The following is a 15,134-nucleotide window of genomic DNA, read 5'->3' as shown; positions in this document are numbered from 1 at the left end:
CTATTTAGAAGCTGACCCACTTGCTATGGGCTGAACAGCTATTGCAACTGTTCTCTTGCACTCTGATTCTGAACTTAGGCTGCCGAGTAGGCTCCACATCCACCTGGTGTGAGCACAACACTAGGAATAACAAACATACTTTTGAGGTTGTGCTTTACAAATGCAAAATAATTTCACTGAGGGCAGAAATGTTAGATTCCCTTTGTTCTTGGCTCACTTTGGATTAAAAAGGTATAGAAGACAACAGACCCAGTCAAACCAGAGGGCACTGTTTCCAGAAAAAGCTGCAACTGTAGTTGCCAAGTAGAGTGGGAGCACTGCTGTAGGCTACCTATTTGTATTTGAAACTAAATGCCTGGACCGTTTCCTACATGGCCTCCCCTGTCCTACCACTTCTCTGTAACTCAAATAGATGGCATGGTCTTCTCTTCCAACAGAACCAGTTACCAATCCTTCTGCACTCCTATCAGAAGTACCTATCAAATTTTATAAGATTGGAATCACCTGGAAGTGATTGAAACACACACACACACCAAATATATAGTCTGTTCCCTGAGTTTCTGATTCAGTAGTCTAGAATACCTAACAGTCAATGTTTCTAACAGGTTTCTAGTTGATACTGATGCTGTTGATGGTCCACATTTAAGTAGCACTTCTAACAATACATTTACCTTTATTGCATTTGTTATATTTTGATTTTCATTATTATTTTCATAAAGACTTAGATTAGTACTGTCCAATTGAAATAAATGTAAGCCCTATATATCATTTTAAATTATAGACACATTAATGAAAAGGTAAAATTTATTTTAATGACCTTTATTTAATCAAATATATCCAAATATTATTTCAACATATCATCAATACAAAAAATTATTACTGAGATAGTCTACATTTTTTGTAGTAAACCTTCAAAACTAGATATGTATTTCACACTTCCAGAACATTTCAATTTGAATTAACCACATTTGGTATGCTCAGTAGCCACATGTAGCCAATAGCTACCATATTGAGGAGTGCAGACTTAGATCTAATACTTTGTGCTAGACAGTGTTATAAATCCTTTATATATTAACTCATTTAATCCTCACAATAATCTTATGAGATAGTGTTAGTAATCTCATTTTATGGGTGAGGAAATTAAGTCACAGAGAGCTTAAGTAATTTGCCCAAAGTCACTGGGCTAGAACACGGGGGTTGAGGGGTTTGAATATTAGCAGTCTGGCTTCAGTGTAGCCTCATTACCCAAGGCCCTTCTTTTCAACCACAACTCCCTGGAGAATAGGGTGGAAACATTATTTCTTTGTGTAGTCCCATAACATAAACAATACTCAGATAAGACACCCGGTAAATATGTGCTGAATGAATTAAATGAGTGAGAGAGGAAGATGAGGTAGTGACAAGGGATTTGTCAAATGTTTAGCCAACAGGATTAGGTGTCTTCAGTATATATGATTGGTAAGAGGAATATTTTATGTTGGTTTATTAACTTTTTTATTTTAATTCTAGTATAGTTAATGTACAATACTATGTTAGTTTCAGGTATACAATATAGTGATTCAACAATTCCATATATCATTACTCAGTGCTTATCATGCTAAGTATAATTTTAATCCCCTTCACCTGTTTCACCCATTTCTTCCCCCTGTACCTTCTTTCTGATATGCTTTATTTTAAATGAGTACTCTCAGTTAAGGTTTTGTTTTTCAACAAGAACATTTTTACTTGAAACATACTTCAGAAAACATGGTTCTAAAAGATATATAAAAACATTCCATCCAAGAAAAATAGAATACACATTTTCTTCATGTACACAGAGAAGAATCCCCTAGTTAAATCATATAAAAAGAGACATAACAATTATTACAAATTTAAGAAGACTAGAATCATACCAAGTATATTTTCCAGCCACAATGGTATAAAATTAAAGATCAACAATAAAACAAAGAAAATTTACAATGTAAATATTAAAAATTTAATATGTAAATCCTAACATAGTACTGCACAAGCCATGGGCCAAATAAGAAATCAAACGTCAAATCAAAGTGTATCTCAAAAAAAGAAAAAAGAAGGCACGATATTCCAAAACCTATGGGATATAAAAACAAGACTCATCTGTTTGCTGCCTCCAAGAGACTCGTTTTAGACCTAACAACATCTGAAGATTGAAACTGAGGAAATGGAAAAACATTTATCATGTATATTGATGTCAAAAGAAAGCTAGAGTAGCAATATTTATTTTTTTTAAGATTTTATTTATTTATTCATAGACACAGAGAGAGAGAGGCAGAGACACAGGCAGAGGGAGAAGCAGGCGCCACGCAGGGAGCCAGATGTGGGACTCGATCCCAGGTCCCCAGGATCACACCCCAGACTGCAGGCAGCGCCAAACCGATGCACCACTCGGGCTGCCCTGGAGTAGCAATATTTATGTTGGACAAACTAGACTTTTTTGTTCTTGTATTGTTTTTACCCTGTTTGGTATCAACTAATTCAACTTTCATTCTTGTTATTCTAAGATTTCCTATTTCTTGGATTCAAGATTCATGATTCAATCTTGGTAACTTGTGTGTTTTTTAGAACTGTTCTTTTCTAACTGTTCTTTTCTGATTTTTTTATATTTATTACTATATAATTTTTATAGTAATCTGTTTTCACACTGTGTATTTCCATGGTTATCTATTGTTTTCTCTTCCATTTCTCATGTTGGCTTTTGGTCTTGTAGTTAAAGCATTGCCAATTTTAATTTTTGAGGGGAAAACCTGGTCATTATTTTCAGTGTTAATTTATGTTTCATTCTGGTCGCTATTTTTTATTTCTGATTTTTCTTTGTTATTTCCTTCCTCTACTAAATTTCAGCTAAGTTTCTCCTTTTTCTAGTTACTTGTGGTGTAATGTTGTTTATTTGAACCTTTTTTTCTTAATACAAACATTTATAGCATGAATTTCACTCCCTTCAAGTTTCTTTTTTTTTTTTTTTCCTTCTAAGTTTCTGTTGAGAAATCTTCAGCTAGCCTTACAGGTTTTCCCTTGTAAGTTAAGGACTTCTTTTGTCTTTCTGCTTTTAAGATTTTTTCTTTATCATTATGTTTTGTAAATTTAATTACAACGTATCTTCATGTTGGCTTGCTTTTATTGATTTTGATGGGAGTTCTCTGTGCCTCTTGTATCTGGATGTTTGTTTCCTTCCCCAGATTAGGGAAATTTTCTGCTATTATTTCTTAAAATAAATTTTCTGCTCCCTTTTCTCTTTTCTTCTTCTTCTGAAACTCCTATAATACAAATGTTATTACAAAACTTGATGGAGTCACAGAGTCACTAATAGATTTAGTCCCTAAATATATTCTTATGTTGCATAATTCTTTCTCTCTTTTGTTTGGCTTCATTATTTTCCATTATTTTGTCTTCTAGGTCACTAGTTCATTCCTTTTCTTCTTCTAGCCTTCTGTTCATCGCCTCAGCCTCTTCCCAATCTCATTTATTGCATTCTTCATCTCTGATTAATTCTTTCTTACTCTTTTATCTCTGTGGTTAGGATTTCACTGATGTCTTCTATTCTTTCTCAAGCCCAGTGAGTATCTTTATGATTATTGCTTTAAATTCTCCATCAAACATGTTACTTATCTCTGTTCTGCTTAGACCTCTAACTATGGCTTTATGTTGTTCTTTCATTTAAGATAAATTCTTCTGTCTTGGCATTTCGTCTAAGTCTGCCTTCTTTTATGTGATGAAAGTTATGTCTCCTGCTCCTGAAAATAATGGCCTTATGAAGAAGAGGTCATGTAATACCCAGGGCCTAGTGCTTCAAGGATTGTCTCTGGTGTGTGCTGTGTGTGCTCTGCTGTTGTTTTGGCTGCTCTTTCAGGCCAGTCATCTGCAAAGACTCTCCTTGCCTGCTGTGGGCAGTGTTTAGTCCCTGGCCTGAATATGGTGAGTTTACCTAGGTGTGCTATGGTCTGCTTGTGAAATAAAAACTGATACCAACTCTGCTAGAACTTAGGTTCTGTAGAACTAACGCTAGCTGGGAGATGCAGTGTGGAGAGGGGTTTGTGCTGGTCTTCTGGGAGAGGGGCCTGGCACACTAGGACTGAAGCAAGCTTGACTGAGAAGGGCAGTCCCGCCAGAGCACAGGGGAGTGGGGCTTGATGTAAACCAGTTAGGCAGCTAGTGTTGGCATTGTGCTGCCTCCTGCAGATAGCTCTGTGTTTATGCTGAGGGGCAGGGGACGACGGAAATGGTGCCGGCCAGCTCCCTTGTTCCTGGAGGGACATTTCTGTGAACACTGCCTCTCAGAGATACTCTCTGGGAAGAGCGAATGAATAATCTCCCAACTGTGTGCCTCAGGTGTTCTTCAGATCACTGCTTCCACACTATCTGCCCCTGGGTTGTTTGCCTGCCTTCTCTCTAGGAGCAGAACAATGCCCTCTGGGCTCTTTCCTAGTCAAGCCCACTGACCTTTCAAACTCTAGGCTTTAAGCTCTGCTGGTTGCAAAAACTCACAAAATTCAGCCCTTTTTGTTTTCTAAGCCAATAACTTTGGGGAAACATTCTCCTTGTGCATTCCCCTGTGCATACCTCTCTCTCTCTCTCTCCCTTCTGTCTCATGACCACAGTTCCCTCCCCTCTGCAGCACCTGCAATCCATTTCTCCCCTAAACAATACTTCCACACTTACTACCTTCTTCAGTGTGGCCTCTTCTCTCCCTTTAGTTGTGGAGTTTGTTGTTTCCATCTTTAGGCCGATTTCTGGAGTATTTAGGATGATTTGATACTTCTATAGTTGTGTTCTGGGATGAGAGGAACCTAAGGTCCTCCTATTCTGTCGCAATCTTCTCCTCAAACCTGAGAGGAATATTTTTTTATTAAATCTGAAAATGTCTCTTCTCGAGGAGGTTCCAAGCTGATGAAAAAATGTGAGAAATATACAATGACAAGAATATGTCTTACATATTATCATTTAGCATGGTATTCGTGGTTAAGATGACTAGAACCAGGAAAGGGGTACACTGAGAGAGGCTACGGCTACCCCCAAAGTGGTGAACTTTAAGGGGATATTAAATGAGATGGAAGGACTATATAGGTAAGACACCAGAAATAATGGTTACTGTATGAGTAAGACATAGGAAAGGAATGACAAGAGGAGGAATCATCCTCTTCTTCCTCATCAGGAGTGATTGGATACTATATATTGCAGATATGGTTCCCAGAAAGCAGACTATGAGCTACAAATGTGCATACAGGATGTTTTTTGGTAGTGTTCCCAGAATCAACACTTTTAGTAAAGTAAAGGAAGCAGGACTGGGGCTGGGGGAGAAGTTGGGCTGTGATGCAGTCACACAGAAGGCCTCAGCCAACCTTATGGGAAATTCCAGAGCTGAAGTGGTCCTTTACATTCCTCCCAAATTAAGGTAAGGAGATCAGTCCCACAGAAACCAGTTCAATGGATCCAGGTTTTCTAGGAAGGGACTGTAACCCTGAGCAAGGCAGTGATGCCTGAAGAAACTCAGCTGTGTGCCAGTACTCCTAGCATCTATAGAACAAGAGCCTCTTTGCTGGGGTAGGAGGAACCTAGATAGCAGGCTTCACTGTCTGCTCAGTGCAAAATCTAAAGAACCAGTGAGAGAATATGATGGTGAATGGAAAGCACCAGACAGAACCCCAACAAAGCCAGCTTACTTGGGAGATTAATACAATGTCATACAACTAGTGAGTGAATTTATACCTGGTTCCAGGATCTGTTTTCTCCCCATCTCTCCAGGAAAGACAAGAGACAGGTGAAGAAAAGAATTTAAAGAACTTAAGCACGCCTTATTATAAAGTATCCTATTCCTAGGTCTGTAGGATTTAAACTGTGTTCTAGATTCTAAAAGAAATTTGGATCACATTTGAGTGGGGGGACACCACTTACCTATCCGCTTTAGTACCTGAGTTGTGGAAGCTGTGGGTAGAGTAAGGGGAAAACAGCTAACCAAAATTTGGGGTAAGGAACCACCTCCCCTCCAGCCCATGCCTAGAAAGTAGAGGCAGCTACCTTTTGCTACCGAGGAGAGTGTCTACAAAAGATAACATTCTGAAGTTGGGCTGTGGTGGTCCCCACACCACCCCAGACTTAGCCTGGGATTAGAGTCTTTCAGCAATGTACTTCAGTTTTGATCCTGATCTTATTTTCTTGGGTTCAAGTCAGAGGCAGGATTTGAATTGTGCTATGTCTTCATCTTCATTCCTCATCGAATCTGTGACTTTGAATAAATTTTTTAACCTCTCTGAACCTTGTTTTTAGGGAATAAGACGCGTCTTATATAAAATATGAGTATTAAATGGGTTTGTAGGAGTAAAAATACCTGCAAACATAATTAAAAAGTGTGTTCTGATTCTGAATATTAGCACACTGTAAAATACAAAGTGCTAAAGTGTTTTCTACTCATGGATAAATTCTGAAAAAATCCTTTTCAGAATTTGCCAGAACTTTCTTTGCCAATATGCATTTTAGTACCCGTGATGGAGAATGAGGTAATAGCAGCCATCCCCATGGCTGGGATCAGGATGCCAGTTTATCTGGGAAACACAAAGCCATACTCAGCTTAGCCCTCAATACATGTTTGTTGAACATATGAAGAAATGAATGAATGGTGGAATGGTAGTAAGGGGCTCAAATTTCTCCTTTTCCAGGAAACCTTCCTGGGTTCCTCTGGTTTTCATGGGTTCCCTGCCAAGCTACTGCACATAAAATCTGTTACATCCCTCATAGTAATGAATTACAGACCATCTTCCATTGTTCTCTCCTTGTTCTGTGTGTGTTATTCTTGTCTCCTTGGTTTGTATGTACAGAAAATGATTTTATTAGTTTTTCCTCCAGAAATCTATCCTCAGGTCCACATTGAATTATTCAGGGACCTAAATCCATAGATTTATACTCAAAAGGAGAATAAGGAAGTGGAGGGTGTGTACCCTTGCAATCACATGGATTAAGATTGTTCTTTTCTCCTTCATAGGGTTTTATGATGACTGAATGAAATAATATATAAAAATCACCTAGTAGAATGCTTGCCACATAGTGGGTACTCAGTAAGTGGAAATCCAGAATTAGTGAATAGTTATCAGTATTGGGGAGAAAGAGAGATGAACCGGGAGGAAAGCTTTAATCCCCAAGCACTCACAGCTTGGAGGGCTGACTTTCAGAATTCAATTGTGAAATCTAGTTCATGCCCAAAACCTAAATTATACCTTGGAGTATGGGCATCCTGCCTTGAAATGGGAAATTAGGCAATTTCACAAGGATGCACAGCTGTGTTGCCTGAGTCGTTTTGTTCCAGGCAAACTGGAACAGGCAGTGAACCTTTGGCAACTGATGAGAGCAGTACCAGACAGTCTGTAGCCAGCCCCATCAGGGAACCAGGCAAGAATACCAAACAGCCTTGCACAATGCTCATGGAGAAGCTGTGGGGGCTCAGGATCAGGTGAGCCAGTGTGCCAGAGAGAGCAGACACCCTTCTTTGACGTCAGCCTCTCCACTCAGCCCTCCCCCTCCTCCTCCTAGACTCTCCACTGTCCCTGCTATCCTCCTATTCTGCTCTCAGTAAGCAGTAAGCTCTTCTGTGAGGAGGAATGGGTGCTGAGAGATAATGCTTCAGACGTCAGCAAGCACAAGAGGATATCAAGTCAAAAGCCCCAATGCTCTTTTTAAGTAAGTGATTCTCTGGCATGATTAGGTCAGAACTTTGTGCCTTTTCTTCTCCTTTTTGCTTTTGAGAATTTGAAGCGGAGTGTAAATAGATACTAGTGGGTTTATCCTCTTTGTGCGGGTCCCAGGATTATCCAAAGGGTTTTTTTTTTTTGAGACCCTGAGAGGTCTCAAAGATCCTCTTATGCTCGTTGAGGAGCCCACTGAACCCAAGCTATAGGACTTCTGACCCTGTGGGGATCATTTTGGGGGGTTATAGGAACCAAGCATTTGGAGACTCCATGGGCTTTGCAGGGCTGCCCTATCAGCTGGCTCTCAACAGTAAGTCCTCCTATTTGTACTGCTTCCTTACTGCTCTCATCAAAACCTGCCCATAGAATACACCTTTAACCATGAAGCCAAATCTGAGACATGTCTCTGTAAAGCCCAAATCCTGGCACACACTCTCACACAACCTTTTAGAACTTTGGAAAGAAATGAAGGCTAATTTGCTTTTGTAATTATGAATGGAACATACAGTGATAGGCACAATTATGGAAGAGGATCTTAGGAGAATATGTAGGAGAATCTCAGCCTTCTCCTGCCTCACCCTGTCTTTGGGATGTTGTGTTCATTTGAACTAGTTGATGTTAATCACCAAAACAAGCAAAGTAAAAAACGGGATAAATCCACACATGCACACACTCACACATCTCATACTGCATCAACACAGGACTCACATTGTTTACTACTTTCTTTTGTTGACACTGTCTTTAAAGAAATAAATATCGGGATCCCTGGGTGGCTCAGGCTCCCTGCATGGAGGCTGCTTCTCCCTCTGCCTGTGTCTCTGCCTCTTTCTGTGTGTGTCGAAAGAAAGAAAGAAAGAAAGAAAGAAAGAAAGAAAGAAAGAAAGAAAGAAAGAAAGAAAGAAAGGAAGGAAGGAAGGAAGGAAGGAAGGAAGGAAGGAAGGAAGGAAGGAAAAGAAAAAGAAAGAAAGAAAGAAAGAAAGAAAGAAAGAAAGAAAGAAAGAAAGAAAGAAAGAAAGAAAGAATCTTTTAAAGAAATATTTGTAATTTTGTTGTAAGCATTCAGCTGCAAATAACTTAAATATATGGAATTAAGTATTCTTTTATTCCCATATTGTTCAGAAAACATTATCTGTACTTTGTATGAGTCAGTGAACTAACTTCCTGAGCTCCAGATGCTCAAGAAGTTCACGGTCCCAGGGGAGTGACCTAAATGTAATAGAAACTAAAATAACAGTTGCCACCTGTTGAATGCCAGTACTTTTTGGGACCTCTCTATCTCGTAGTCTTCTATCCTACCTCTGAAAGCACCCTAAAGTTAGACATTATCATCTTTATTGTGTAGTTGCAGAAAACAAAGCTCAACTAATTTGCCTAAAGTCACAGAACTAGGAAGTTACAGAGCCAGAATTGTTCCTAAATACCACTGCCCACCCTCACCCCCGCCCCCAGACTCTTGCCTACTCCCTCACACTCAAATGAAGGGCTCTGTGGGGAGAAGGGCCACAATATGAATGGGAACAGAGTGTCCTGGTAGTGGGCTGGGAGCCATCATTTCTGACCAGAAATATTTTTTTAAGGATTTTATTTGTTTATTCATGAGAGACAGTAGGAGAGGGAGAAAGAGAGGCAGAGACACAGGCAGAGGGAGAAGCAGGCTCCATGCAGGGAGCCTGATGTGGGACTGGATCCCGGGTTTCCAGGATCACACCCTGGGCCGAAGGCGGCCCACCTGGGCTGCCCCTGACCAGAAATATTAAAGATGTCAAGATGTCTTGATCTTGTCAAAACAAAATGACAATAAAGTTGGGTTTTTAGACTGATACATTATCATCTAGCATGTAGGTTTTTTTGTTTGTTTGTTTGTTTTAGAAATTTTGAATGAGGATGGAGGTAGCCATATCTAATACCTTATATGGCTTCCATGGTTAAATGGCAGGGCAATCTAGCCCTGTAGCAATGATAAATAAGCTTGGATTTTCATGTATCCTGCTTCCTGGGTAAAGAAAGTTATAATCGTTTATATTACGTGAATGCCATTTACCCTGACCCCTCAGTTAGATTTTGCACTGGTTTAAAACTATGTGTTCAGGCTGTCAGTCTTTGACCATTTTACCTCCAAACTCTACACTTGGCTCTGAATGCAAATATTTAAAAAGCTGAGAATCAAAAGGAATATAGAAAGATGTGGCAATAATGGATTTTTTTCCCTTTTCTCTTTAAGTAGGCTCCACAACATATCAGTAGCTAGGTTAGATCAGAATCTATCCACTAAGTTAAGAAAAATCTGAAGAGCCAGAAGCCACCATTAGGGTAGGGTAGGACTCAGGCTTTCCCCTTACCCACTGTCCTATCTGCATGCCCCCATCTGTGGACACAAAATCTTATACCAAGTTGCTGGGAACACTGCCTGCAAACCTGCCTTCAGCTCTATCCCCCTCCAAAACCCATGTGGAGCTTTTTTTTTCAATATTTCTTTTTTTTTTAATTTTAGAATAGTTTTAAACCTAGAGAAAAGTTCCAAGAGTAGAACAGAGAATTCTCTATATATACCCTACATTCAGTTTTCTGTTAGTAACATCTTGTATTACTATAGTACATTTGTCACAATTAATGATACATTATTATTAAGTGAAGTCCATACTCTATTCACATTTTCTTCTTTTTCTTTTAATGTCCTTTTTCTCTTTTCAGGATCCTGTCCAGGATACTACATCACATTTATTTGTCATATCTCCGTAGGCACCTTTTGGCTGTGATAGTTTCTCAGACTTTCCTTGTTTTTGATGACCTTGACAGTTTTGAGGAGTATGATCGGATACTTTGTAGGATGTCCCTCAATTTGGATTTTTCATATGTTTTTCTTATCATTAGCCTGGGTTAATAGGGGAAGGAAAGCTACAGAAGCAAAGTACCATCAAGGGCACATACTGTGGCAAAGTACCATCAAAGATACATACTGTCACCATGACTTTATCACTGTTGATGTTGACCTTGATCACCTGGCTGAGGTAATGTTGTTCATCTTCTCTACTCTAAAGCAGAGAACATTTTCTATTAGCCTTTTCCTTTTAGTTTTGGGAGAGTACAAGCCAGTCAGGACTGTATTTATTAGCCTTTTCCTTTTAGTTTTGGGAGAGTACAAGCCAGTCAGGACTGTATTCTTTCCCATGATGTCAGAGAGATGTTCCCTGAATATTAATGATCTTGTTATTTTATTAGAAGCTGAGTTGACCTTTTCATTTTTGTTTAGAGAGCCTTTGAAAGAATGTCTTTGGTGTATGGGTTTGTGCCTCTGTCATAGCTGATTTTCTTCCCTTCTAGATTAGCAGCTCCTTGAAGAAATGGTCATATCCTCCAATATACTGTATCCACCATATACGGTCCTCCACCTGTATTCCATCTGTCCTCCAAACCACAAAGTACTTGTGTGCCAGAGAGCTCCATGGCACTTCTAGGATAGCAACTTGGTGCTGGTTGTTATATAGAAGTTCAGCTGGGACTGAAGATCAGGGGCTTTAGGTCCTTTCCACATGGGCTCTGCAGTGGGCTACTCAGGCTACCTCATAGCATGGTGGCTGGCTTCAGAGAAGAAGCACTGACAAATAAGAACTAGGAAGTAGCTGTGCCCACCTTTTATGATCTGGCCTCAGAAGTCGTGTGGCTTCACTTCAGCCACAGTCACAGCCCCACCCAGATTCAAGGGAAGAGAACAGAGATCTCACCTCTCCAATAGGAGTGCCAACCCACATTTAGGAAGAGTAAATGGTTTGGGATGTATTGTAGTGATTATTTTTGGAAAATATAAACTGCCACAGCTGCCTAATGAGTGATTTAGGTTTCTTAGCCTTCAGCAAATATTCATTATAGTCAGTAACTGCACTAGATATGGAGTTACAACATTGAACCAGATAATCTCTACCCTCTGGCAGTTTAGAGTTCAGACAGGCAAATGAGACACTCACCATTTCCATTCATCGAGATGAGGGCTGGAATAGGTTAGGCATAAAGGTTACAGGCACAAGGAAGGACGTCTAACAAGGCCTTCAAGACCAAGGAGGAGTTCTAGGTAGAAAATGTTTGTCCTAAGAGGAGCTAAATGTGCAAGGCAAAAAGCTAAAGCTGAAGATAAAAGGTAGCATAGTTCCCCTAAGTGTTGCTATCTTTGGGGAAAGCTTTATTTTTTAATTGTGGTCATCACAGTTGTTTCTATTGGTATGTCATTGCCTATCCTCATATGTTCTTGTGCTCCTGTAGGATATTTTCCTGGATCAAAAATCTCTTAGTCCCTAAGATCTCAAGCATCCAGGATCAGAGAACCTGAATTTAAATCCTGGTACTTCCACATAGCAGCTGTTTTGAACTGAGAAAGACTTGACCATATGTTAGCATGAGGATGATAGAAGGGCCTGGGCTGCAAATGGATGTTCTTGCCTGTTTCCTATTCCTAAGAGAGAATCTGTGCTGTGTATGCATGCATGTGTGTGTGTTCACATGTGTTTCTTTGTAGTGTTTTTCTTAGGAAGCTGTGCTCTGTCAGCCTCCCAGAGCAACACAAGGAAATTCATGCTGGCTGGAGGCCACAGGCCTGGCTGCCAGGAAGGAGGGCAAAAGCAGAGATTTACATCCTAAACTCACTGGTTTCATAAAGAAGCCAAGGTCACAAGCATAAGTTACCTCTTAAAAGCATTTGTCCAGCACATTCTGAAGGCAGTGGTGCATATTTATTTCTCAGGGAAACCATGCTATGAGAAATGAGGAGTTAATGTTTGATCTTTAAAATAAAAGAGCACGGGGATCCCTGGGTGGCGCAGCGGTTTGGCGCCTGCCTTTGGCCCAGGGCACAATCCTGGAGACCCGGGATCGAATCCCACGTCAGGCTCCCGGTGCATGGAGCCTGTTTCTCCCTCTGCTTGTGTCTCTGCCTCTCTCTCTGTGTGTGACTATCATAAAATAAATAGAAAAATAAAAAAAAACATGTTTTAAAATAAAATAATAAATAAAATAAAATAAAATAAAATAAAATAAAATAAAATAAAATAAAATAAATAAAAGAGAACGTTGACGTTCAGAGGATGGAACACAGTAGAATACAGGGGCCGGTGATATAAAGAGAACACTTTGGGTTTGGAGCATTAGCAGGATTGGAGGGGCAGTGAGTTGGCCTGGATCTCTCCCAGTCCTAACCCAGTGTAGCTGTGTGACCCATGGTAAGTATTTCACTATGTTGGGCCTCAACCTTCTCATCGGTAAAGTGAAGGAGTTAGATACCAGAGAGTCCTAATATCCCTTCCAACTAAAAGATGATAATCTTGAAATTAGAAAAGCCAATTTCCTAGCAAGATGGTATGTTCCTTCCCATGTTGAGAACAGACTCTGATGATCAAACTCAGTATGCTGTAGATACTCTTTCCTTTTGTTAAAACACTGGATGCAGAAGCTAAATTCATTTTTTTTCAGAAGCTAAATTCCTAAGTGTTCCAGTCATTCATTGCTATAAAACAAACTATCCCAAAACAGTGGCTTAATCATTTACTTTGTTCCCAAATGTTAGAGTTGACTGAGCTCAGTGAGGCAGCTCTCACTTGGGAGTCTCTTCTGTGGCTGCAATCCAACAGTGGCTGGGTCTGGGGTTATCTGTAGGCTGTTTCAGTGTCATGTCTGATGCCTGGCTGGGGTTGGAAAGCTGGGGCTCCTTAGGCCTTTCTATTGCTCTTCATGTGGTCCCTCCACTCAGTTTCTCCACATGGTGGCCTAAAGGCCATTGGACTTCTTGTATGGGACCAGAGACACCCAAGAGAAACCTGCAGAAGCTGTGTAACCTTTTCTGCCCCATTCTTTTCCTCACAGAAGTCACAAAGGCCTGCCTAGGGTCAAGGGGAGGGAAAGCGAGGATTTCCAGCTTTTTTGTTGGACTACTACAAGTTTCCCCTAATTACTTAACTTTACAGGATAAAGTTAATTGACCATCTTATTAAAAGAACGCTACATGTGTCATATAGAGCCCTGAAGAAAACAGGTAAGGAAAGAAAAGTCAAAAGACCAGTAATAGAAAATCGGTTCCCAAAAATTATGGATTATTGCTTTTTAATATGCAGAACAGCCTAGCAGGTAGGGGGAGGGGTAGTGCAGAGCAGATCCCTGAGTGAAAGTGTTATTTTGTTTGTTTTATTCCGTTTTAAGTAGGTTCCATGCCAGTGTGGAACTGAGTGTATGGCTTGAATTCACAACCCTGAGATTAAGACCTGAGCTGAGATCAAGAGTCAGGTGCTTAACCGGCTGAACCACCCAGATGCAAGACTGTAAACTCTGAAGTCAAGGTGCCAGGTCAAATCACCGCTCTCCATTCCCCACCAGTATGACAAAAGACAGGTTTCTGTACCTCTCTGTGCTGCTTTTCCTCAGGTGCAACAGTGACCTAATAATAATACCTGTCTTATCAGTTGTTATGAGAATTAAATATAACAGGACAAGCTTAGCCCTGCAAGCAGTGCATGGCAATAGGAAGCACCTCATACATTAAATTAGCCATCTCTCTCTTCACCAACTCCCTCCTTGCTTTTGCCAGATGCAAATATCATGCCCAATATGCAATGTGGGCAGTTAACCAAATAAACAGAAGGAGAAGAACCTTTCCTTTCCTTGGGCCCTGGGATCATGTATGCATTGGAATTCTAGGTAGGAAGAGGCCTTCCTGCAACATCTGGACATCCATCAGTCTGTGAGTTTCTACCCCCCACACTTGTCCGTTTTCCGAGATGCTTTAAAATTTGGTTCCACATTTAAAGCATGTCAGGCTAAATTTTAGTTTAGTCTCTCTTTCATATTTGGAATTACAGCCTCTATAGGGTATTATGCAAATCTATGCAAATGATATGCAAAGCGACGATAGCCCCAGATTGTGGGGGAAAGAGCGAGCAGGCCAACACAAAGGGACTTGAATGAAAATTTGCATCTGATAGGGGAGCCCTGGGTTGAAGGCCTTGCACAGTTAATGTGACAGTATGTGCCCTTCCATTCAGTTATTAACCTTTTATGCCAAAGAGGAGAGGTAAAGTCATGTCTGATTTCCTTAGTGAAGGTGACAGTGGAGGTTGAAGGAAGTGTTTGTACAGTGCAACAGGGTAGCAATTTTTATGATACGTATGTAAAATTGCTTTGAAATAGTGGCAGTGGACCAGGCTGTGTCCTCAACCTGCTGTGAGTTCTTGGAAAAGTCACTTTGCTCCTTCCATTGCCTCCTCTGTGAAATGAGAGAATTTGATTAAGTTACCTCTAGGGCCCCTTTCACTGTGACAACTAAATGTCATCCTCCAAATGAAAACTCTTTGCACCCAGATGGCAATACCCATTCATTGTACCAAACAAAGGTTTACTATAAAGTCTAAGAAAGAAAGGGCTGAGAGGTAACTTAACAGTCTTCCTAGAGAGAAAAATAACTCACAG

General features: G+C 40.3%; 1 protein-coding gene across 36 annotated transcripts in view; it reads left to right on the top strand.

Annotated features, from left to right (window-relative positions):
- The window catches only part of TMEM108 (transmembrane protein 108), a 344,051-nt gene that overhangs the window by 308,447 nt on the left and 20,470 nt on the right, over positions 1 to 15,134 (top strand). For 3 of the 36 annotated variants that reach the window (XM_077865156.1, XM_077865155.1, XM_077865154.1), the window contains one exon: positions 14,257 to 14,409. The exons of 31 other annotated variants lie outside the window; for them this stretch is intronic. Coding sequence is in view for 1 of the 5 variants with exons in the window: in XM_077865151.1 (XP_077721277.1) it covers positions 7,671 to 7,683 (13 nt within the window). In the remaining 4 variants the exon portion in view is untranslated. Of the gene's footprint in view, positions 1 to 7,546; positions 7,684 to 13,639; positions 13,708 to 14,256; positions 14,410 to 15,134 lie in introns of those variants that run through there. 2 more of the 36 variants (XM_077865152.1, XM_077865151.1) reach the window with 2 other exon arrangements.

This window comes from Canis aureus, chromosome 22 (assembly GCF_053574225.1).
Source record: "Canis aureus isolate CA01 chromosome 22, VMU_Caureus_v.1.0, whole genome shotgun sequence".
NCBI lineage: Eukaryota > Metazoa > Chordata > Mammalia > Carnivora > Canidae > Canis > Canis aureus.
Note: the sequence above shows the minus strand (reverse complement) of the source record. Positions and strands in the feature narration are given on the sequence as shown.